Here is a 25267-nt window from a genome sequence, read left to right as displayed (position 1 = left end):
TCGGTATGATACATTGTCAACACAACAGAAATAAGTATTGCTTGAGTATGTGCTTTAGGTTGCCGTATTTAATTGATTAAAACATTCTGCATTATTAAAGTACAATAATTAAAACTTAAGAATGACAGTGTTCGTATGATCCTTTTAAACATGGCTAAGCTTATACTGGTGTGACTCTCAAGGAGGTGTCTGATAGGACATGGGGCTTATCCCATTCTGCTGTTAGCTAGTTTTGCTGTCAGAGTCACGTAGCTCAGTGCGTCTTCACTCTGTTGTCAGTGTTGTAACTTGGCAGGAAGCCGAAATGCTCCCAAATGCCAGACCTTAAAGATATGGGGGAATCTTCCAGTTCCTGCTTGCTGCTGACCATAGCCATAACTGATTTTTTTGAACGTGAACGACCTTCATAAGATCTTATCACCTTATCGCCGTCACACCCTATTTTTAACCCATCATTTCAGAGGTGCAAAATAATGACACTCAATACATTGTTGTAAAAAATTACGATATTATTTATGCTGGTATCACAGATGCAGCCTCAAACCCCCCAACAACAGCAGCAGCTCTACCCTCCTCGTCATCCCTCTTCTCTGGCCATGGCCGGCCAGCAGAGTTCGGCTGACACAGAGCAGGAGACAGAATCACCTTCACACTGCCCTTCTGACCGGGAGGATTACTCACATGCAGACGATGCCTTTACCAAACAAGTGAGAACTCTGTGTGTGATATAGATTAATCAGACATATAGTAGTACATTTATGGTTTTTGACAGTAGTTTTTAATGTGGTATAGGACTACTGAGGATTATTGTTTAAAAACATTGTATGGTGCTAGAAAGACATCTGACCAGTGGTGGAAGAATGTTAAGCGATTGATGGTACAAGTAACATTGCTTTTGTTCGTATAGCGTAAGCAGATATTGAGGGCAAAACACAATAGATTTTGGCATTTTTTAAACCTTGTGGTATTTCATATATGAAGCCCAGTCAGAATGATGTCAGTATTATGGAGCAGTGTTATAATAAGGGAAATCAACATGTTTAAATGTGTAATGAGGTGGTAGGATGGACATGCACACTAGCTTTCTTAGGACTAGGCCAGAAAATTTAAAGTTGAGCATACAGCCAGACATGGTCAAGACTTTTTGTGGGTCTTCCCAAGAATTGGTATGGACAAATAAATTTTTTTTTAAAGCCCTAGTAAAAATACAACATAAATGCAGAGTAAAATTGGAGTGCTGTTTCCTCCACATTAATTGTTACACGTGTGCGTGTGTCTCAGGTGACATCACTGGCAGACTCCATGGATGACACTCTAACATGTCAGTCTGGCCGTGGCGACTCCCAGGAGGGTGATGGTGGAGGCGAAGTTGAGGATTTCAGTGAGTGTGTCTGGAGCAGCAAGATCCCATCTCGACGTGGAGTACCAACGAGTGAGCGAGAGCGGACAGCGGGGACACTCGGGGGCATGCACGAGGACAGTACAGCCACATCCTACAGTGACGTAACTCTCTACATGGAAGACGGCGTGCCTTCATCTCCACTTTCCATGGAACGTGCACCCAGCAGTACTGACACTGAGTACTGGGGGCTAGGCGGCACAGCAGTAGGACGTGAGGACAGTCGAGATGCAGAGGGTGGAGGCAGCAGCAACAGCCGGCGCAGCACACCATGCACCGAGTGCCGTGACCATCGGCTCCGTGGTGCCCACCTTCCCGTTCTGACTATCGAGCCGCCCAGTGACAGCTCTGTGGACATGAGTGACCGTTCGGACCGAGGCTCCCTCAGCAGGCAGTTGCTGTATGAGCAGGAACCAGCAGGAGGCGGAGGGGGAGGAGGTGGAGGTTCACCCCAGGGAACTCTCAAACACAACCCAGCCCAGGGCCAGACTCGCCCTATGGGTCGTCCTATTCCTTCACCCCTCCCCACACACATACCACCACACCATGCAATCCTGCTGCACCAGCAGCACCACCCACACCTCCATCACCCGCTGCAGCACCATCACCACCACCCACTGGCCCATCTTCATCACCCGTACCCGGACTCATCTGTATCACCTTCCCAACCCCCACTGACGCCGCTCTCCTCCACCTCATCAGCGCAGCTGCCTTCTACTGGCCTGGAGCCATCTGATGGCGACAACGACTCTCTTAACTCCACCACCAACTCCAATGAGACGATTAACTGCAGCTCTGGCTCGTCCTCCCGGGACAGCTTGAGGGAACCGCTACCCGCACTCACCAAGCAGACCTACCAGAGAGAGAGCCGCCACAGCTGGGACTCACCCGCATTTAACAACGACGTGGTGCAGCGAAGGCAGTACCGCATTGGTCTCAACCTTTTCAACAAGTAAGGCCCATGAAGAATGAGTGAAATCATATCTGTATTTCAGTCGGAGACATTGGTATCACATGTCTTTGCCAAATAGAATTCAATTTCAATAACATTTTAGGGGTTTTTTGTATCCTTACTTCACAGCTTATAGCTCAACACTGCTATCCCCTTCCGCAAAATAACCTCTTAGTATTAATGTATTATGAAAATATTTTCAGTTTTTATAAGAATAATGAATTGTTAGACATACCACTTTAGTAATAAATATTTTCAAAATATTTGCAGATGAAAAGCTGTGCAGTATTTAAAAAAAAAAAAAAAACAGTCCATTTGAGGATAAGAAGAGAGGGATGGGATGCAAACACACAAAACAAACATAAAACCATTTCATCAGTGTCTTTGTTGTAAAGCATCCAGGTTGAAGTCACTGTTTGGCTGGCACTGTCTTCATGCCTCTGAGTTCTCTCTCTCCCCTCCATCACTAACTCCCCCTCTTTCTTTATCTCTGTCTCTCTCTACTCCTTTCTATCTCAGGAAGCCGGAGAAGGGCATCCAGTACCTGATAGAGAGGGGCTTTATGTCTGACACCCCAGTGGGCATTGCACGCTTTATCCTGGAGAGGAAAGGCTTGAGTCGTCAGATGATCGGGGAGTTCCTGGGCAACCGACAGAAGCAGTTCAACAAGGACGTGCTGGAGTGAGTGCCGCCATGTACACACCCTGAGTTCTCGGAGCCCCAACAATTCAGACAGGTTTCATGCTGAGTTTGACGGCTCTAGCAGCAATTAGCTATGTTAGCCTCGGGACAGACACGCAGCAGCTAGCATTGTGGGTTCAGACCTATATAGATGGAGAGTCAGAATAAGTAGACTAGGCTGAAACATTCATAGAGAGCCATAATTCTGTATATAGTCTCTTCTGCCTTTGAAATACCATTCAGTTGCACAATTATAAAAAAAGGAGCCATAGCAAATATGCTAAAGTATGAAATATTGAAATGCATGCAGGAGGGTAAATAACAAGATAAATAAGTGGTTTGTCTTACTCAGTTGTGTGCTGGATGAGATGGATTTCTCTGGAATGGATTTGGATGATGCCCTGCGCAAGTTCCAGGCTCAGATTAAGGTCCAAGGAGAAGCACAGAAAGTGGAGAGGCTGGTGGAAGCCTTCAGGTGCCCTCAGATCATCCTTTATAAACTATCTAGTGTTACATTTATGCACTTTAAACATCTGTATATTTTGTTAGAAATGGTTTCAAAGAGGGCATAGTATTAACTCTCTGTCCTTCTTTTTTCTTCAGTCAGAGGTACTGTGTGTGTAACCCTGCGTTGGTGCGGCAATTCCAGAACCCTGACACCATCTTCATCCTGGCCTTTGCAATCATCCTTCTCAACACAGACATGTACAGCCCTAACGTCAAACCAGAGAGGAAGATGAAGCTGGATGACTTCATCAAGAACTTAAGAGGTACCAGTCCCTCAATATACCGAATTTTCATTTGTAGAGTGTTTACTGTTTGCCTCTAAAGACAAGGTGGGCTTTATTTCAGCATGAGAGCAGTAATGTGGTACTCAAATTCTGGACTTAAGTTCAGCTGAAGTTGTGATTGTCTTGACTTGTAATGTAACTTATGATTTATTATTTGAGACTTGACTTTAATTTATGGAATTTAAACCATCTCAGAAAGCATAATACACAGAACCTTCTGGCAGATAGTCAACAACAACAAACGACCACATTAGCTTCCAATCCTGTCACACAAGAACAGGAATCTGAGGCTCATGGTCACTGAAACTGGACAGTTGAAGACTGGAAAAATCACCTGGTCTTTTTCCCATTTTTAGCTACACAGTTTCTGTGAGCCTGTACGCAGTGTATCCTCTCAGATTCCTGTTCTTGGCTGAGCAGAGTAGAACGATATGGTCTTCTGATGTTGTATCCCACCCACCTCAAGGCTTGATTTGCAACCTGAGATGCTTCCTGCTCAGCGTGGTTGTAAAGAGTTCTTATTTGAGATACCATAGCCTTCCTGGAACCAGTCTGGCCATTCTCCTCTGACCTCTCTCATCATCAAGGTGTTTCCACCTGCAGAGCTGTTTTTCGCAGCATTCTGTCTAAACATTAAAGACTGTTGTGGGAAAATCCCAGATCAACAGTTTCTGACATACGCAAACTGCAGTAACCGAAGCTCTTGACCTGTATCTGCATGATTTTATGCATTGCGCTGACTCCACATGATTGACAGATTGGATAATTGCATGAATTTAATTGAACCGAAGATTACATGTTAATCCTAAACACATAATGGTGTTGAATCAATTATATAGGAGGAGTTGGATGACTTTGTGATTTTGAGTTCAGGGCAACTTTAGAAGAATGTTAAGTGTTTGATGTATTGATGGACTTTTAAAATATGATTAAATAGAATTAGGATTGGTGGCAATAAAAAGTAACATGTTAAAAGAACCCATGTCATACCCTCCACTGGCTTCCTGTAGACGCCCGTATCAAATTCAAGGCCTTGATTCTCACGTACAAGACCTTCTCTGGAACAGCACCCCCCAAACCTCTCCTAACACTCTCCTTGAGGCTTACATTCCCTCATGCAATCTGCGATTGGTTAACGACCGATGCTTAGTAGTGCCTACACAGCGTGGCTCAGGGTCCCTTTCCAGAACCTTCAAACTAACCGTCCCTCAGTGGTGGAATGAACCTCCAACCTCAAACCGGACCACAGAATCTGGCACTATCTTTAAAAAACAGCTAAAGAGCCCCCCCGCACCCAATTCCGTGAGCACTTAACTCTTACGCCTCTACTCTTTGCACTTTGCAAACTCAATTATAAATCTTGTATGGTAGCACTACTTGTATTATTCTTCGCTTGATATATCGCTTTGCTTGTATTTCCTCATTGCTTTGGATAAAAGCGTCTGCTAAATGAATAAATGTAAATGTAAAATGTCCAGTGATAATAAACACTGCTAGGTTGGAGTTAAAGTAGAAGTGCTTTCTTGTGCTCTCAATTCTTTCTCTCTGTTTATGTATGCCAGGGGTGGATAATGGACAGGACATCCCGAGGGACCTGTTGGTAGGAATCTACCATCGTATCCAGAAGTGGGAGCTGAGGACCAATGATGATCATGTGTCTCAAGTGCAGGCAGTGGAGAGAGTGATTGTGGGCAAAAAGCCAGTGAGTTCAGGAATCGTAGTTGTGTGAATGAGTGCACAACAGTATTTGCATTTGTTTAGGATCTTGCAATTGGTTATGCTTTGCGGTATTTATACAGTAGTTACCCATTTCCTTGTGGTTGTGTTTGTGTTTTATGTGGTCAGGTGCTCTCTCTACCCCACCGCAGACTGGTGTGCTGTTGCCAGCTTTATGAGGTTCCTGATCCTAACAGGCCACAGCGGAGTGGGGTTCATCAAAGAGAAGTCTTTCTCTTTAATGACCTACTGGTGGTATGAATATTTTTCTACCTCTCTGAAAATCGATGCATACAGTCCCCTCTGAAACTATTGGAACAGCAAGGCCAATTAATTTGATTGTATTATACACCAAAGACATTTGGCTTTGAGAAAACACCGGAGCAAATCCACAACAAAATGGCTTCAAAAAAACAAAATATGCCTTTTGGAGTGGCCAAGTCAGAGCCCAAACCTCAATCCAATAGAGATGCTATGGAACGACTTGAAGAAAGCCATACACATGAGATGTCCAAAGAATATGACAGAGCTAAAGCAGTTCTGCCAGGAAGAATGGGCTAAAATTGCTCCTGAACGATGTGCAGGTCTGATCCACAGCTACAGGAAGCGCCTGGTTGAGGTTATTGCTGCCAGGGTGGGGGCGGGGCGGGGGGGGGGTGTCAACCAGTTATTAATTCTAAGGGTTCACTTACTTTTTCCACAGCCATTTTGAATGTTGAATGAGTGTGTTCAATAAAGACATGAGGGATCAGAATTTATTTTGTGTTATAATTTTAGACACATTATATTTGTCAATACCCTTGACTTAGATGAAGATCAGATCACATTTTATGACACATTTATTCAGAAAACCATGAAATTCCAAAAGGTTCACATACTTTTTCTTGCCGCTGTAGAACCTTTTGTATCAGACCACCTAATTTTTAGGTGAGCAAAAGTATAGGAACAGATAAGTCTTGAAGTAAATTTAAGTAAATAACACTTAATATTTGGTTGCATATCCCTTGCTTGCAATAACTACATCAAGCCTACTACTCACTGACCTCACCAGATTGTTGGTTTCTTCTCTTGTGATGCTTTCCCAAGCTTTTTACCACAGCCTGTTTCAGTTGTTGTTTGTTTTGCGGGGTTTCTCCCTCCATTCTCCTCTTCAGGAGGTGAAATGCATGCTCAACTGGGTTAAGGTCTGGTGATTGACCTGTCCAGTCTAAAACTTTCCCACTGATAAAGACCTTCGTTGTGTTGGCTGTGCTTTTTGGGTCATTGCTGCATGATAAAGTTCCTCCCAGTTAGATCAGATGTATTTCTTTGTAAATTGGAAGACTTCTGTAAACTTCTGAATTCATTCTGCTGCTACCATCATGAGTTACATCATCAATAAAGATTTGTGATCCTGTTCCAAAAGCAGCCATGCAAGTCCAAGCCATGACACCACCTTCCTCTACCATGCTTGACTGATGAGCTTGTATGTATTGGATCATGAGCAGATCCTTTTTTTCTCCACACTTGGGCCTTTGCATCACTTTGGTAGAGGTTAATCTTGGATCCAGAACTTTTGTGGCTCATCTCTGTTTTTCTTTGTGAATTCCAATCTGGCTTTCTGATTCTTACTGATGATGAGTGGTTTGCATCTTGTGGTATGGCCTCTATATTTCTACTCTTGGTCTTCTTCAAACGGTGGACTGTGTGGACCTTCACCCCTGCCCTGTTTTTTCCTTGGCCGACCCATCCGGTATCTGTTGCTCAGTAAACCAGTGGTTTCTTTCTTTTTCAGGACATTCCAAATTGTTGTATCGGTTATGCCCGATGATTGTGCAATGCCTCTGATCGATTTTTTTCCATCTTTTCTCAGCTTCAAAATGGCTTGCTTGTGTCCCATAGATCTTCTTGTTGGCTTGTCCTTTTTAACAACAAACGCAGTCTTCACAGGTGAAACTGAAGGCTGAAACCAAGAGTAGATGTTCAGAGCTATTGAATTGTTTAAACAGTCAATCTAACAGGACACATCTGGGTAACAAGAAACACCTGTCAGTCACATGTTCCAATATATCAGACAGATTAGGCGGTCTGATACAAAATGTGTTATGTTCTATGTCGTTTATCACATCTACATATAAATACCAGAAAATATAGGCTGAAATTCTGAACTCTCTTCTCATATTCATCTTTTGATCTCAAACACAAATGTCGTCAGTCTACATAAAAAAAAAATCCCCAACAAATTGGCCTCGTTCCAATAGTTTCAGAGCGGACTGAATATATTTTCTTATAGCCTACAGATGGTGCAATGCTGAACAAACAGTTATACATAAATGTACACATATACTGTACATATCAGAGGAAAGTGCTAACTCCATTCCTAATGCCACGTCTTCCAATCAGAGAGCACAGGCAATTTTGCTGTCCTGGACTCCTGGCCACAAAGTGCTGGCATCATCCAGATTTGACCGTGCTATATACCGACGATAGGGCACACATTTTTCTGATGTGTCGCTCTTTGATTAACATGGGAGCATAATGAATGTGGGCCAGTGCTCTAGTGGTGCTCCCAGTATCTTTACCACATCTGGTGTAAATGGGATTTTACTCATGCATTCATTTTTCATTCATCTACAGAAACTGCTTGTCAGGGTCACTGTGGTTTAAATTCCTTACCTCTTTTATTTTTTGGGAAATTAACCAAGTTCATTAGAAAATACCATAGGGGGGTACAAACAGAAATAATTGCAGGACAGGTCAGAATTGCTTCTAAGTGTGCTAAAGTGGAATACATTTTTTTTAAAGTCCCCTGATGACATTTCAGAAGTATCCCAGATCTGCACAAAACCTGTACCTGGCAACCCTAACTCCACGCAACATACATAGCTCTGATTTTTCAGCTAGCTTTGGGAGGTGTACAAAATCACTCACAAAATTGGATGGCTCTAATTGCTTAAATGTTCATGGCAAGTGTAATCACTTCCCATTTCTTCACACCCTTTTTTTTCCGCAGTGATTTACCAGTATTTTGCAGAATCCTTCCTCAAATGCATATGTATGAAGGGGAAAAACGCAGTTGCACATGCTGATTAAATTGGGCATTTAGGCTTGATTGGCAGCTTTGTACATTACAAGTAAAGGTTTTTCACAAAGAATGCAGTCTGAAACAGGCACGAAAATCTTTTGGTAGTTATGCTAGCATATATAGCTGACCTTATTCCCAAGACCGTATTCTCCAACAGTCAATTTCACCTCCCTTTTAAAAGCTCAGTTATTACATCTAAACCTAATAGCGTTATTAGATTTAACCTACATGTCTCCATATGTAGGTCACAAAGATCTTCCAGAAGAAGAAGACATCAGTGACATACAGTTTCAGACAGTCTTTTCCTCTAGTGGAGATGCAGGTTCACATGTTCCAAAACTCCTGTAAGTATATTCATTCCTCCATCTGTCTCTCCATCTGTCCCTCCTTCTTTATTTATGTTATCACTTCGTTCTGGCTCTGTGCTTCAGTGTGACATTTAGCCACTTTCTCTTGGCCCTTGTGCATTTGCCGATGACAGATAAGTGAAAAAGAGATCCAGTTCATCATGTACTGTTATTGTTTATATATATTTTTTCACTGTGTTGTGCAGTTTGTGTAATAGGAAAACATTTTGGGTGGCATTTTGTTTTATTTGTACTGAATTCATTGGTCTGTGGTGTACTGTATAGTAGCTTGGAATATAGTCAAAATTATATTCATTATGATCAGTCATGCTGTCTCATCAAATGAGCTTTGAAGTGTATGGAGTGTGTTTATTTATAATACTCATGATTTATCATCTTTCACACACGCCCCACCCCCCCACCCCCTCTCTCAGACTATCCTCATGGGATTCGGTTAACCTCAGCCATCCCAGGAGGGGAGCGTAAGGTCCTGATTGTCTTCACAGCACCGAGTCAGCAAGATCGGACACGTTTTGTCAGTGACCTGAGAGAGAGCATTGCTGAAGTGCAAGATATGGAAAAATATCGAGTAGAGTGTGAGCCATTTTCTGCTTTTCCTAATGGAGCTTATACACCCAAGTTCTCCTTGTCATTCTCACAAACGATTATAAATTAACGTTTGCTGAATATTAGGCACTACTAATTTGCCAATTTTGTTAAGGATGTGTGCTGTCTACACCAGTAATGAGACTGTATGGATTTTCCATTATTCCCTTGTTCTCTCTTTTGCGCTACCCAGTGCTTAGCTCAGAATTTCTCTTCACTAACATCTAATCTTGCAATGTAACTAAGTCTTGTGATGTACATTTGAATTCCTTAAATATAAACAGTGATGAACTAAGCAAAACTGAATGTTTCCTGATCATATAGATAGTATTGGTCTCTCTCTCTCTCTCTCTCTCTCGCTCGCTCTCTTTCTCTCTCTCTCTCTCTCTCTCTCTCTTTCTGTCTGTCTGTCTGTCTGTCTATCTCTGCAGCGGAGCTAGAGAAGCAGAAAGGCGTTATGCGGCCTGGGCTCATGAGTGGAGAAGTGAGTGGTGGGGTGGATGGAATAAAGACTGAGGCAGTGAATGGCACTCTGGGTAGGCCCAGCCTCGATGACACATATGCCACAGGGGATGGGCTTAAGCGCACAGCGCTCAGCTCATCACTCAGAGATCTCTCAGAGACAGGTAATGTACACAATAGCACACAAATGTCGTGCATTAACAGGCTTCCATAAATAAATAGTGATTTCTTTTAGTAGACAGAGACACACATATGAAATTATGGTGCGGTTCAGACTACACTTTAGTAGACTTGGCATCCTGCATTTCAGAAAGTGTTTGAAAAGGTGTTTGTTAATCTGTTTTTAGGGGTGAAAATTAGGATGTGAAAAATGCGGTGTGTTTTCAGGAGTAAACAGAGACTGTGATGAGTACACAGTGATCAAATGGTTTTAAGCCCTGGAGAGAAAAGTCAAGTAGTGAAAAGACAAATACTGACAAGTACCAATAGTACATACAAAACGCAGACTATAATTTTGACACACAACTTTACTCTTCTTGACCGGGTACAGGAAAGCGGGGTCGGAGAAACAGTGTGGGCTCTTTGGATAGTACCATTGAAGTAAGTTTTTGATGGTATCTTAAGTTATTGTCTTTCACTCGTTATTATATTTGAATGTTATCATTTCCCTGCATGGCTCCTAAAATGGCCCTGCCTGAGTTTTTTGTGTACATTGTCCTGTGGCACATTTCCCTTAACGTTGCCTGATGTCTGTACTGGTCTCTGTGCTTGAGTGAAACACACGGATCTGTCCTCACTGTGACTCTTGTCTTGTCATGGCATGTGCAACATCCTGAATTTATTTCAATCTTACATAATGTGGTGTCCTCTCTGAGGTTCTCAGCATTATTAGTTGTTGATTTGTTTCCATCTGAAAACTGGATGTGTACAATATGTAAGTGAGTGCATGTATTAGTACGCTGCCTTACCCGCTGACACTGTTGAAATCTAATCACAATTTATTTTGTGTTTATAGGGATCCATCATTAACAGCCCACGGCCTCACCAGCGTCTGCCTATGGGGGGCGCTCTTCCCAGCTGCTACGGGCTGGAAGACTACCGGCCTCACCGCCCCATCCTGAGCCCCGGGATAGGGGTGGGGGGTGGGCCGGGGCAGTTACACAACGCCGTAGGGAACGCTGGGGCAGGAGTGCTCCCCAACACTGGCGACCGAGGGTCCGGAGGGGGCAGCTCCGGCTCCTTCCTGGGTTCTCTGTTTGGCAACAAGCGTGCCAAACCCCCGGCCCCACTTATTCCTCCAGGGCCACCGTATCCTGCTCCCGTGGCCCCGCCTACTACCGGGGGCCCGCCTCCTCCCTCACCTTCCGCTCTCAGTCAATCCGACCTCGGCGGGCCCTCCAAGATCCAGGCGCTGCACGCACAGTATTGCCACAACAATATCGGCCCACCTCCACCTCCATACCACCACCATCAGCACCATCGTTACCACGTACAGCTCTCGGCCGCTGGCCATCCACACACTATGCATCACACTCTGCAGCGCAGCTCACTTCCCCGCCGTGGTTCACCCATACCCTCTCACGCTCCACTTCAGCAGCAGCACTCCCATCATATCGTGCATCAGCACGGCCGCCATTCCAGCGTGGGCTGCACCCCTCCTCCGTTGTCTCCTCATTCACCACATTCGCCCATCAACCCATTCAGCTTCTTCCACACTCACACCCCACTGCCCCATCCCGCCAAGCTGCCACTGACACTGTCTCACTCTCAGCCCCACCCCCACCCTCACGGCCATTCCCACGCTCTCTCTCATACCCACAGTCACGCCGGCCACATCCACAGTCCCCATCCACTACTGCATCATTCCACCCATCAACCTCACTTTGTGTTCGCCCCGCCTCCACAGGCCCCATCCACCATCACAGCACGTCACGTGCCGCAGGCCCCCTCACACTACCTGCCTCAGTACCCACCTCTGTCCTCCATCCCGCCTCCTCCGCCGCACTCGCCTTTACCCCCTCCTACCTCCCCCCTCACCCCTCTTACACCGCTTACACCTCTCTCGCCGCTGCCACCACAGGTGGTCAACCAGGGGCCGGGAGCAGGAAGCACAGGGGGCAGCGCCAGCACGACCGGCAGCTCCAAGTCAAAGCCCATCAGCCGTATCAGTACAGTGGTGTGAGACGTGGCACAGCTCGCAGGGCAAGAGTTCACCGAAGGAGGAGCCGAAGCCCACGCAAGCGGAAACACACTGTGGTCCGACTTTGCTACTTCCACATCCGCTTCCCACATGTGTAGAGTGAGGGTGATGGAGGGTAACCTATAGCTGGGCTACTAAATGCATACGCCATTTGCTGTCGTTTCATGCTGGTACTCATGATAACATCCAAACAATATTTCATCAATATTTGAAGGAAGCGCTGATTCTGTTATTCCTCAGAAGCTGACAGACGCATGAGCTGGAAATGCAGTGTTGCCAAAGGTGGAAATTGTGAGAGATTGCTGCCAACCTATAAGGTGAGAGACTAAGACTCAAAATTTTAAGGGATCCAACTGTTCCGCTACAGAGGAGGTCAGGAAGCGAGCTTTACCAGGCAGCCTGAGGAGAGGACAGAACGCAAAAGAAGCATCAAGTTTTAATGAACAGCACTAAAAAAAAAAAAAGCATGGACATTAAAGCAACTGAGGTTACATGGAAATTCTGTTCGCTCCATTTCAGCGTTTAATTTTTAATGTCAAATGACAATCATTACAGGTCGAGGCAAGTTTGTTTTTGTTTTTTGTTTTTGTTTTTTTTGTTTTGTTTTTTTACAGAATTGAGTGATACGTTCCACATTCCTTCCCATACCTTGGACTAAATGGCTGTCATTGTTGGACTACAGCTTTAAAAGTCTCAGCCACACACTCTTAAGTGTAACACATCCTGTTTATGTTAAAGAATTTTTTGTAATAAAACATTTTTTTAGTGGAAAGAGACCATTATAGGAGAGAGAGCCATGCAGGAGGAGCATTCCAGTATTTAATTCTATGTTTGGAGTCTAAAAGGGAAAATATTTGAATATAGAACAGCACATGTAATATGTAATTGTGTTCTGAATTTCAAATCTGCAAAATCGAGGCGTAGCCCACTAATTTATAAACCAAAAAAGTTTCAATTCTTAATGATTCTTTAGTTTTCTTTAGTATTTTTTCCATTCAGTTTGCTTTGCTTTTGTTTTTAGGGTTTTTTTTTTTTTTTTTGGATGAAATGGATTTGTGTCTACAATTAGGTAAAGAATTTAATATTTTTATTATATAATTATTATTATTATTATGTACTATTTCAGCTATATTTATTTTTTTTTCCAGAATGATGAAATTAGGTCATTGTGATTTAAGTGTCAAAATTACTCGATAAGTCTGACTTGTCGGGTAATTCTGTTTTAATGACTATTTTTCTTTTAACACACTTTTGAGCTATCAATAAGTACTCGAACAGGCTCACATGATTTGCTAATTACTTGTATTTGGCAATTACATAGCCTTAGTGCCTAATGTAAGGTTTTAGGATCTCTCGATCCTAAATGTGCAGCAACTGCATTTCCCCACAAAAGTAAGTAAATAAATAAATAAATGGATATATTTACAGTGCTTGCGAGGTGAGCACTGTATTGTTATTTAATTTAAATCTTGCAGAATTAATTGTATAAATACTTTAATTTTTTACTCAACGGTAAGTTGGACTGAATTATAAGCATAAATAGATAGACGTTCTCTCGAGCATTGATTGTACAGTACAATTTACAAGAATGATATGATTCAAGTGTGTTTTCCGTTATTAATATTACGATGTCAAATATTACTGCTATTATCCTTGATATTTTGATGTAACACTTACTACTAATATGGATATTGTTTCTGTGCTGGTTTGTTTTCTATTAGAGGTTTTTTCAATCTAACACAGTGGTATTTCAAGTGTACAAACTGAACTTTTGAGAACTTAACTGGGCTACATATTTCAGGAAATTGTTCTGCTTGGAAAAAAATAAATAATTCGGTATTTTACACCAAACCCATTACCAGAAGCCATACACTTGTACTTAAGCCAGTCACTCTTTTAAAGAATGTGAATTTACATCAAGTTACATATCTTTGCCCTCTTGTTTCTATATGAAAGCATGCTAATATGATTGGTGCATCTGTGCACACCAGCTAATACATTTCGCACTTGGTTGTCAGTGCATCTATTTGTATGCTGCTTTTACGTTTCTGCAGATAGTGTTTGCTCTTGAGGAAAAACAAGAGTTTTTAGTCTGTGCGCACAAAGACTCAAGGCCTACAGGTGCAGTGCCTTGTTAGTAGATCATTTCCCATCTCCAGCACCCCAATATATGCACACACACACACACACACACACACACACACACACACACACACACACACACACACACACACACACACACACACACACACACACACACACACACACCCCCCAATCCTCTTTGGCGTTCTGTCACTATACATTTTATTTCAGTACAAGGCCATATTCAGAGTTGAGTTAGTGAGATGAGGAGTTAATACAGAAATTGAGCACAGTGACATCCAGACTTCAGAATCATCTAATTATCAAGTGCTATCAGAATTTGCAGGACGGAGGAATTTGCAGTTCTTTTTCCCTGGGGGAAATTCAGGCACCCAAATATGGGATGTAGATTTAAGGGGAAATTTATATTAATAAATAAAATAAAAATAAATGTATTTGTTTATTTTTTATATATATATATATATATATATATATATATATATATATATATATATATATATATATATATATAAAATATTCAATATCTCCCCATATCCATATATGATTATTATTATTATAAGTATATTTGACTTTGCCTTTGTATATTTTTTGTATTGATATATTTTCTATAGCCTTTTTTCAGCTTAAAGGCGTATATGTGTTTTTAAGGGAGTGACCGAGACACAACTGAGGAACGTCCCAGGCATTAACGCTAGAGAAAAGAACCTGAAGTGAATCTATTGATTTATTTATTTATTATTTTTACTTAGCAGCAAGTGTAAGTTGCCAACTCTGAATATGGCTCTAGAGCTCTATTTGAATAATATTTAAACCAGCAAACCCACAATCAGATGATGTTCATATTTGTTTTCATAGTTCATTACGTATCACTATGTGGAAATTACATTAGAGTAATCTAATCTCGGATAGGATACGTTAGTCGTTGCGGGGCTGCTTAGCAAAGGACATGTGTGAAATATGTGGCTGTAGGATGTCGTGTCTAAATTTTGAGCACAACTCTGACCATTCTCCCATCACTCTTGATCCTCCTATGAGCTAGTTTGTTTCACTCTTGTGCTTGCATTAAGTGTTACGAGGCCTGAAGGACAGCAGGTTCAAAAACAAAAATCACAGACGACTAACAGACCTATTAGAGTAGATTCAGTAGTTTTGGAAAGCGTCTTTATTCCTGATTGGATATGCTGATGTCTTGCGCCAGTGTGCCAATGTGTTGCATGTTCTACTGCACTTAACTGAATGACGCTGTATAAAAACTTGAATGTACATATAAGCTAATATAAATACTCTGTATTTACTCTGGAATGGGCTGTGTTATAATGTCTATAACTGGCTGGGAGCAGGGAGATGAGCTATTGTTTACACTTTAGGGACTGGGGAACAAAATGTAATTGTATAGTTGTATCAGTGTGTGTTTCAGAGCAGTACCTATATTTAAAGAGATGACATTGTATGAAGTTTTATTTGTATATATGTATGACGTTTCCATCACAACCTAATTCAGAGAAATTCTATGTGATTATTTATTGCTCTTATTCTATAAAATATGTTCTTGCTGTTGGAAAATTGTTGTTTTTTTTTGTTTTTCTTCTGATTGATCATCTGTATGAATCGGTTACTTTGATTTGTGTATGTGTTTGCATGTTTACATTTTTTTCTCTTGCCTCAAATCCCAATTGCGAAATGATCCAAATAATCCGCATGACAAATGCATTTATACTAAGCGATACAAAATGATTTTATTTCCCTAAAATGCCATAGATTAAGACCATGTTAACAGCACACTGAAATGACCATTTAACATCGAATGCATGTTACAGCTTGTGTAAATAGGACCACTGATATGAATCAACAGGTACCAACTGCACTAACAATAGAATAGAAATCTACTCGTAACTAACATACCAACAAATCCATAGAAACTGAGGTAAGAAACACTGATCACATAAATACTATACTGAGCAATGGATATACATCAATAGAATCCATAGAATATTTCTGTTAATGTGTACTTCTCATTAAAATCATGCAAAAAAATGTTTCACAGTCCGAAAAGTTGGAAAAGTCACTTTGTAAGCATAGAATGGATAGGGTGAGCGTGGTCAGAATAATTAGCAAAGCTGTTTGTTCACACAATTATTTACAAATCAACACCTAACTCTAACTGTAGTCCAGAGTTCAGGTGGTCACTCAGTGGGGTATCAATCAACCAGAAATACAGATATGGCCTCTTTTTTTTTGGTCTTGTGCTTTAGCTGTTGCAGCTGGTCATGTATTGGACAACATGGCTGTACACCCATTCTCAGCACCTTCCATTTAGAGCTGCACAATATACAGTCATTGGCCACTTTATTGGGAACACCTGTGCACCTGCACAGTCATGCGTTTATCCAATCCAAACAGCCAATTATGAAGCAGCAGAAACACAGTGCATAAAATTATGCAGCTACAGGTCAGGTGCTTCAGTCAATGTTCACATCAAAAATCAGAATGGCGGGAAAAATGTGATCTTATTGACTCAAATGACCAATCTTTACAACCGTGGTGAGCAGAAAAGCATCCCAGAATGCACAACACAACAGTCTTGTGTGTTCTAATGGTCTTTCCACATTAAGTTTCGCTCCTGTCCGCCAAGAAAAAGAATGTGAGGTCACAGTGGGCACGGGCTCATCCACACTGGACAGTTGAAGATGGTCACTTGGTCCAGTCTTCAAATGTCCAGTTTCTGTGAACTTGTACCCACTGTAGACTTGATGTGTTTTTCTGCTGTTGTAACCCATCTGCCTCAAGATTCAGTGTGCTGAGATGCTTTTCTACTCACCATGGTTGCAAAGAGTGATGGCTTGTGCTACCGATCAGCTCTTGCAAGTCTGGCTATTCTCCTTTGACCTCTTTCATGAAGAAGACACAGAACATCACAGAACAACATTTTTTTTTTTATTGCACCATTCTGTGTAATAGTAAATGGTCTGCACTTATATAGTGCTATTTTTAACCTTAGTGGTTCCAAAGCGCTTTACACTGGTTCTCATACACCTATTCACACACACACTCACACACCAATGGTAGCAGAGCTGCCTTTGTATTGAGCAATTTGGGGTTCAGTGTCTTGCCCAAGGACACTTCATCATGTGGAGGTGGAGTCATGTGGGCCGGGAATCAAACTACCACCTGAGCCACAGCCACCAAAATGCCAGAGACCAGCTGTTTCTGAAATACTCAGACCAGGCCATCTGGCACCAACACCCATGCCACAGTCAAAGTCACTGCCATCACATTTTTCCCCTCATTCTCACATTTGCTGTGAACATTAACTAAAACTCTTTTTCTGCATTTATGCTCTGCTGCTACAAAACTGGCTGATTGGTTAATTGCATGAATGAGCGCTTTCCGTGTATCCCATTGACAATATTATCTTTGCTTTTTCTATGTTGATATAACAGTAAATATCACCGATATCATTTAAATGATCCCGATAATGACTATTTTCTTTTATTTGTGTGCTGTGATTAATATTACCATAACTAATATTACCATTCTGCTCGAGTATGAAGAATCACAGCAACCAATATCATCGGTAATGAATTATTCACACCAGTGTTTCAAGGCTTTAACCATGTCACATTAAGGGTTCGTCAGTGTTTTAAAATATTGCAAGGCATACCAGTCACAATATGTAGCAATATAAGCACAGTAGGATATTGTGTCCATATTGTGTAACCTTACTTTCAATGAGCAAAAAAAGGCATCGCTCCATTGTGTCCATGTTAGGCTGGTCTTAGTGTTTTCATGCACATTCACCTTGTCCTAGTTTATAGGTTATAGGCTGTATTTTTCCAGCATGCACCATGCCCATTTAGCACCATGTTGTCTCTCTAACCTCAGTGATTCTAAAATGTAGTCTCTGGCAAGAACTGGCATTTAATTGCTTTTTTTCTATTATGTTTTTTGAGGGGGAGAACTGTGCTTAAAATGAGATTTAATTATGATTGTATCAGCACTGAGTAACCATTAAATAACCGTTACAGGATTCTGCAGTTACAGTATTAAGGAGCCCCATTTTGGATTGGTTTGGATAATGACATGAAACATGGAGTGAATTTAGATCCGTCTTGCTGTGTGCTTTACTGCAGTTTTCTATTGTAACAGCATTTGCTTTAAATTTGTCAAAACATTTGTTTAGTTCCAGAATGTACATTGTCTTCGCAGTTGATGCAGTGAGCGTATATAATATGTAGACTACACACACGTACTGGTTCTGTGCCTGGGTATTCATTGTGCTGTGATAAAATGTGTGCTGGGGTCTAATATTTCCTAAAAGCATTTCCTTAAGACACGATCCAGACTAGGGACAGTGGTGGTTTAGTGGTTAAGGCTCTGGGTTACTGATCAGAAGGTCAGGGGTTCAAGCCCCAGCACTACCAGCTGCCACTGTTGGGCCCTTGAGCAGGGCTCTTAACCCTCTCCGCTCCAGTGATGCTGTATCATCTCTGACCCTAACATGCTAGGGTATGTGAAAAAAAGAATTTCACTGTGCTCTAATGTATATGTGACCAATAAAGACTCATTAACTTTTGGATGAAGCCATTCAAAAGCTTGCAACGTTTGAAAAAAGTGCTTTTAGGAGCACCTGATGAGACTTTCTTGAGCTGACTAATGTGCCTAGAATCTAGATTCTCTCAAACCATTAGATATAAATAAGAACCTAACAAACAGATTTTTAGTTGATGCAAGCACTCGTTTTAAATGAAGTTCTCATGGGTAATAAAATTAGCTAAGCTGTTTTCCAGCATATCCAATGCTATATATGTGTGGTATATACACTACTACATGTTTTAAGTTGATGCTTAAAACTTACTTAAATTAGCTTAGCAAGTAGCACCAAGACAGCTCAAAATAAGTCACGTTGTATCATCTTTAACATGCTTAAATAAAGCATATTTTCATAAATGTTTTAACTGTTGCTGAGGTCGAATATTTAGTGGGTTTTGGTAGTTTCCTAAAAGCATTTCCTTAAGACATGATCCAGACTATTGGCTAAGCATATTTTATTTGCTTATAGGTAATGGTTGTAACTCTTGGCCTGTCTTTACCATTCACTAACGCAAGCAAAGCATAAGCCTTTATGTTTGAGATTAAGTCATTAAGTATGTCTAATTTAGCCAGCCTGCTAGATGTTAAAACCAGAGCATCTACATGTTAGGAAAATATTGACCCCCAATCAAAGTTTTTGAGCATGGTTGAGATCAATACTGCCAGAGTAAAAAATTGTGCTTGTTACTATGCTGCTGCTTTTATGTCATGGTGATGTGCTACAGAGAATTGTGTGAGTGCGTTCAAGCTTTTTCTGTGCTTTTCTCTTAGACAGTAGTGACAGACAGAAGAGGGTTGTAGACTCTTGTCCCATCTGGAGAGCGAGAACCATGAGCCAGCAGCTCTTGGATGGTGATCCAGTTGTCCAAGATGCGACGGTTGCGCTTCTTTGAACTCTTCTTTTGGCTTATCTCTAGAATGGAGGTAGGGGCCTGACCTGACTCCTGTTGTCCATCCTTCCCTGGGTCTTGGCCCCGATTATGGAGATAATCTAGTCGACATTGCATCATAAATTCACGTCGTCGACGTTGCTCGCGGGCCCTCAGCAACTGTTGCTTGCGCTCCTCTTTGCTCCAATACCGTCCCATTTTCATTTCACTTACAGCATCATCATCAGTGGTCATGCCGCTCCGCTCCTCACAGATCTTCATGGCGCGGGCCTTCAGCAGGCGATCACGGACAGGTCGTTTTACTACATAGCGTGTGCCGTCACTACGGATCTTCACCTTCCACTCCATGCGTGGTGAGGCAGGTGGAAGCGGCAGAGGCAAATCCAAGGAATGTTTTGCTGGGCTGGTGTGAAGCATGGGGCTAAAAGTGCTGGTTGCTAAACTCATAGGGCTTGCCCGGCCACTACTGCCAACTGGAGCCTCACTCTCCCCTTCCACAGTTCTCTCCATAGGGGTCTCTGTGAATGAGGAGCCTAGCTGCATGCAGCTCTGGTAGCGCTCAGGTTTAGGGCGGTTAGAGTGATGTCGTCTGGTAAAGTAAGGACTAGATTCAGCACTATGGCCTCCAGTTCTTTCATGAATGCTGTTGGCTCTCGAGGTCCTGCCTTGTGTACCACCATCTGCTAATGAACGAGTGGTCCCTTCCCGAGACAAAGAGTGGAACTTCTGGTTGATATTGGTGTTCATGTGGAACTTCTTGTAGCTACTAGGTGAATAATTGAGAGTGCCACGACCCCTCTCACTCCAGCTGGGTCGGTCTCTGTGCCTTACCTGCAGAGGAGAACCGGACTCTATCTGAGCGACAGGAGAGACGTGATCACTCACCAAAGGTGTGCTCCTGCAGCTTTCTCCTCCAGTGTTGTAAGCACTGCTGGTGTCCTTTTCTGATCGCTCTCTCTCAGGGAGTTCTTTGATATCTGACAACTCGTGGTGTGGGGACCCTTGTAGGTCAGTAGACCCCCTCGCTGACGCCTCCTCCTCCAGCAGCCATGCCTTCAGGCAGCGCTCTCGTAGCTGCTGCATCTTCTGTGCCCGAAGAATGTTCCGACACTTGAATTCAAGGTGCCGTAGCTCCTCCTCCAAGAGTGCCATCTCATGTGGAGTCAGGCTCTCATTAGAATTTTCATCCAAAGACACCTCTTTCTTTTCTTCCTCCTCATCCTCCGCTTCTCCTTCCCTCGTCCTTCCTTCCTCAGCACTTTTCTCTGCATTGCCATCCTTCATATTTCTTTCATAACGACACTTGATCTCTAGCAGCTCTCGGTACCTCTCGCACTCTTCTTCAGTCAAGCCGGGCATCATCATCGCACTCACTGGGTCATGGATGTATCCTCCCCCTGCACCACCACAATCCAGAGAGTCTGTGCTGAAGTGGAGTTCTCTGATATGGAGTAATGGTGATGGAGTATCCCCTCCACCTCCACTGCCCCTGCCAGGCCTGAACTTCCGGAGGCTGTGTGGTGTATTAGTGGTGTTGGTATTGGAGGCACTGGTCTGCTCGTCGCCAAGGAGTATATCGTGCTCGGATGATTCCTCATTCTTGGTGCTCTCATCTGTCCGGCCCACTCCACTGTCCAGCTCCTGGCTGTTGTTGAGGGTGGCCAGACTTAGCAAGGGTGTTTCACTGTTTAGTGGGACCTCATGAATGCCCATCTGGCCTCTTTGCTGCCGATGATGGTATAGATTGGATAAGTGAGAGCTGTTTAGAGTGTCCACGCTCATGCCTACTGGTAGCTCAAAATCTAGGTCCTCAGGGTCCATTTGAGTCTCCATCTTACATTTTTTAAATTCGTGTCGCAGGAATGTGAATGGTAGCAGAATAAAAGTAGTCCCATAATTTGTGTACATTTTGTAGATTTTGATGATGTTGTAGTTTGAGAGAGAAAAAAGAACAGAGGAAAATAGCACAAGATTGTTATGCCAGAAAAGCCATGAAACTTCAAATATTATTTATGCTCTAATGAGAGAATGCATGCAGTAACACATTTGAACACTAGATGGCAATATCAATATACAGTGCTACAGATACTGGGACTCAAGCACTCAATATCACAAAAATGTTCAGACTGAGATAATACAAAACCAAAAATAAACATTGTCATTTCAAAATCTGATTATTTAAGGAATCATATAGCTCAGAATCGATTGACTATTTCTGCCTGCCGTTGTTCAAGTGCTAATCGGCTGGTATTGGTACTCTGAATTACAAGAAAAGAGGCACTGATTATTTTCACTATCTGCCATGTCTCATGTGCATTGCACCTTCTTTCTCATAATCTTTATTTAGTAAGCCTTTAATCTCTGCCTAATTTCTCCTCCACATGTTCTCCAGTCTTTCTGTGCATCACCTCCTTACTGCGTTCCACTCCAGATTTGGCAACTACCATCCTTACCCCAACCCATCAATAATTACTTGTTCTTTTGTCTTGGTGAAGATGATAAAAACAGGAGAGGACATGCCGCTTTTGAAATCTTGTTAATTCTTTGCCTCACTTTTGCTTTTATAGTATTTGTTAATCATTTGCCTTTTTAAATGTTTTTTACAGCTTCCATTTTCCAGCTTAACCATAATTTTAAAATATGAGTGGTGTGGGGGGTTCATACCCCTAAAAGTTCCATTAAAAAAGCTTACCAAAGGATAAAATCTGTCCCACGATGTGCTCCCATTGTATCTTTTGTCTTATATTCTACAGCAATCTCATCTCCCTTTCCTCTTTGTCCTCTCCTCATGTCTTTTTAATGACGCTATCTGTAGTCTGTACTAAAAATGTGTTGTTTTTCTCTCGCTACAGTTCTCTTCATCTTTTCCTTGTGGAATAGCATTAATGGAACTGCATTAAAGCCTTGACAGACATCACTAAGAGTGATCACATGATTCAGTCATGACTGATGTGAGTGCTCCATTTCCCTCCTGTCAGCAAAATAAGCCATTAATTTTGGGATCTGTTGTCAGTAGTCGATGGAGCAGATGTATTAGCTGTGCATCAGGCATGGACAGTTTGAGTGTGTGTGTGTGAGTGTAATGTGTGTATGTATGCATACATGTGGAATATTGAACCATATCTATATCAGTATTTGTGTTTACCTCCATCTCTGGTCTGGCCAGTAGCAGTGAAAAATTTGTGCTATCTTCTCGGGTAAGGATGGCCACTGCTTCTTCTCTATTCTGGACGTCAACTCCATTTATCTGGAACACAAGGGATCGTCACGAAGATTTATCAGTGAATAGAGTGTTCCAAATAACATCCTGTATAAAGTCATCGGTGTAGCTGAGAATTACACTGAACAATGTGGCACATTGTATTCCAGTTTTGTCAACTCCAAAACGCCTTCATAGCAAAAGGAATTTGTTGTGTATAAAAATAGGCTCCAACATTGCTATGGAGCCACAGAGGATCTGCTGACGATTAAAACTTGCCAATTTGTGGCAGGATGTTTCACAAGTAATAATTCATTTTCAGTCATCCATTCATTCATCTTCAGTAACTGCTTTATCCTGTCAGGCTCACAGTGGATCCAGAGGCTATCCCTGGAGCACTGGGGATGGTTTGCAAATATATCCTATAGTAGATGAGACACCAGTTAATTGCAGGACACCATGCACACACTTGTTCAGACCTAGGAGCAAGTTGGCATATCCAATCCACCTACTGGCATGTAGGATGAAACCGGAGACCCACGTAGACACGGAGAACATGAACAAAAACTCCACACAGACAGTAAATTGAGCTCAGGATTGAACTAGGGACCCTGGATATTTTGGGGTAATGTAGTCGAATTTTTGTTTTTTTAATCCCTCTATCTCCCTAACAGATTCTTCAGTTTGTCCCACTCAGGGAACCTTCAAAGGACTCATGAAAAATGAATTAAAATTTTTTTTTTAAATCTTCCCTGAGGTGTAATTATAATATTAGTAACGTTTCTTTACACAAAAACATAAACTGAGTCTGACCCTGTCTCTGACCCTCTGGCTGAAATGATCATTTTTTGTGTCCTTTACCTTTAAGACTTCAATGTAACCACCCACTGCTATGATTGTTTAACATCTTTGCCTATGAATTAATTATCAGCGCCCCCTGCCATAGCACGTGCAGAACTGTTTTCAGCGACTGAGGGACAGTGGGCGGAGCCAACGGTGAGATGAAGTAGGCAAAAGTAGCTATCGATGACTTTCTGTAGGGGCAGTCATATGCAAATGTGTTTGCCCACATGACGTCACAAATCCCGCAACATCCAAACGAGCCGTTTTTGGAGCTTGGTTAAATAAATGCTCTTTTTCTACTGAGGAGGACATATTAAGCTATGAAACTTGCAGGACTTTGTAATGGTACAATGACCTCTTATATGTCAAAAGATCATCAAAGGAAAATTTGATTTCTCATGTCATGAACCCTTTAAATATTTTGTTGAATCCTGTTTTTTTAGAGTGTGGGATTCTTCATCCATACTTCACTAATCATTTTGTTTTATAATACTCTTATTTTGAATATCTAAGCATTTGGTGCACATTTACCTGCAGTATTCTGTCACCCTTTCGAATGCGTCCATCTTTAGCAGCTATACTGTTGGGATTGACCTGGAGAAAATGAAATGACCAGTCAAGTGAAAAATACATACCTGCAGTTTGGATATCAACACATTACAAATGAGTTTTCATTTACCTCCCCTACGTAGATACCCTGGTCCTCCTCATCATCAGTGCGGTAGCACACGGTCAAGCCAAGCTTGTCCTGCTGACTGGACTTATAAAGCTCCACTTCCTAACAGAGAGAAATGGCAAGCTCACATCTGGGCACAGATCAAACACACTGCCTCACATGCTGGAATCTAAAGAAGCAATTAAATCTCATGCTGATAGAATATTAGGATGTAATTGAATATTTGGAAGCTGCATTCAAACCTCATATTCCAGCTCTTCTTGTCGATCTACTTCATGGTTAGCAGCATCAAGGTAGTCATTGGGATCAGCAGAGTCATGCTCCAGAGTGCTATAACGAGAGTCATTTAATACTGTAACCCACCTGAATTTAACAATGATATGTTACTGAAGGCAGCGTTTAAACATACTACTTCTCCTTTTTTCTCTGTAATGAGCTATTTAGGACAGAACTTATGCAGGAGACAGAAGTCACAGAAGAGCCATCAAAACAGTATTTAGCATATAACAGGCATATAACAGCCTTATTTCAAGTGTTTTCTGGTATGTTTGTGGGAACCACAGTAGGAATATCTGATTTAGCTACATATACAGCTGTTTGTTTATGGTTTATGGTTGAATACTGATAAAGGAAGACATTACATTGTAGTTGCTTCTTTAAAATTCATAAATGCAAAGCCGGTGGAGACAAAGGCATGCTATCAATAGTTGTTAATGTGCTTTTTGCAGTTTTGTTCTCTGCAGAATGA

The 25267-nt window shown here is 42.0% G+C and overlaps 2 protein-coding genes across 4 annotated transcripts in view; one reads left to right on the top strand and one right to left on the bottom strand.

Moving 5' to 3' along the window:
• The window catches only part of LOC108266008 (IQ motif and SEC7 domain-containing protein 1), a 111449-nt gene extending 96735 nt beyond the window's left edge, over positions 1-14714 (top strand). For both annotated transcript variants that reach the window (XM_017468937.3, XM_047155596.2), the window contains exons 4-15: positions 531-707; positions 1282-2351; positions 2871-3032; positions 3385-3507; positions 3636-3802; positions 5386-5525; positions 5669-5794; positions 8848-8947; positions 9385-9546; positions 9988-10182; positions 10569-10618; positions 11034-14714. In XM_017468937.3, the coding sequence (XP_017324426.1) occupies positions 531-707; positions 1282-2351; positions 2871-3032; positions 3385-3507; positions 3636-3802; positions 5386-5525; positions 5669-5794; positions 8848-8947; positions 9385-9546; positions 9988-10182; positions 10569-10618; positions 11034-12200 (3639 nt within the window). In that variant the 3' untranslated portion in view covers positions 12201-14714. The remainder of the gene's footprint in view (positions 1-530; positions 708-1281; positions 2352-2870; positions 3033-3384; positions 3508-3635; positions 3803-5385; positions 5526-5668; positions 5795-8847; positions 8948-9384; positions 9547-9987; positions 10183-10568; positions 10619-11033) is intronic.
• A 2641-nt stretch (positions 14715-17355) lies between these two features.
• Positions 17356-25267, bottom strand: part of pdzd4 (PDZ domain containing 4) — a 34681-nt gene continuing 26769 nt past the window's right edge. For both annotated transcript variants that reach the window (XM_017468885.3, XM_017468884.3), the window contains exons 4-8: positions 24762-24849; positions 24523-24621; positions 24375-24437; positions 22947-23048; positions 17356-21634 (exon numbers count right to left, since the gene is read on the bottom strand). In XM_017468885.3, coding sequence (XP_017324374.1) covers positions 19679-21634; positions 22947-23048; positions 24375-24437; positions 24523-24621; positions 24762-24849 — 2308 coding nt within the window. In that variant the 3' untranslated portion in view covers positions 17356-19678. The remainder of the gene's footprint in view (positions 21635-22946; positions 23049-24374; positions 24438-24522; positions 24622-24761; positions 24850-25267) is intronic.

The sequence above is a fragment of the Ictalurus punctatus genome, chromosome 5, assembly GCF_001660625.3.
Source record: "Ictalurus punctatus breed USDA103 chromosome 5, Coco_2.0, whole genome shotgun sequence".
In the NCBI taxonomy this organism is placed as follows: domain Eukaryota; kingdom Metazoa; phylum Chordata; class Actinopteri; order Siluriformes; family Ictaluridae; genus Ictalurus; species Ictalurus punctatus.
Note: the sequence above shows the minus strand (reverse complement) of the source record. Positions and strands in the feature narration are given on the sequence as shown.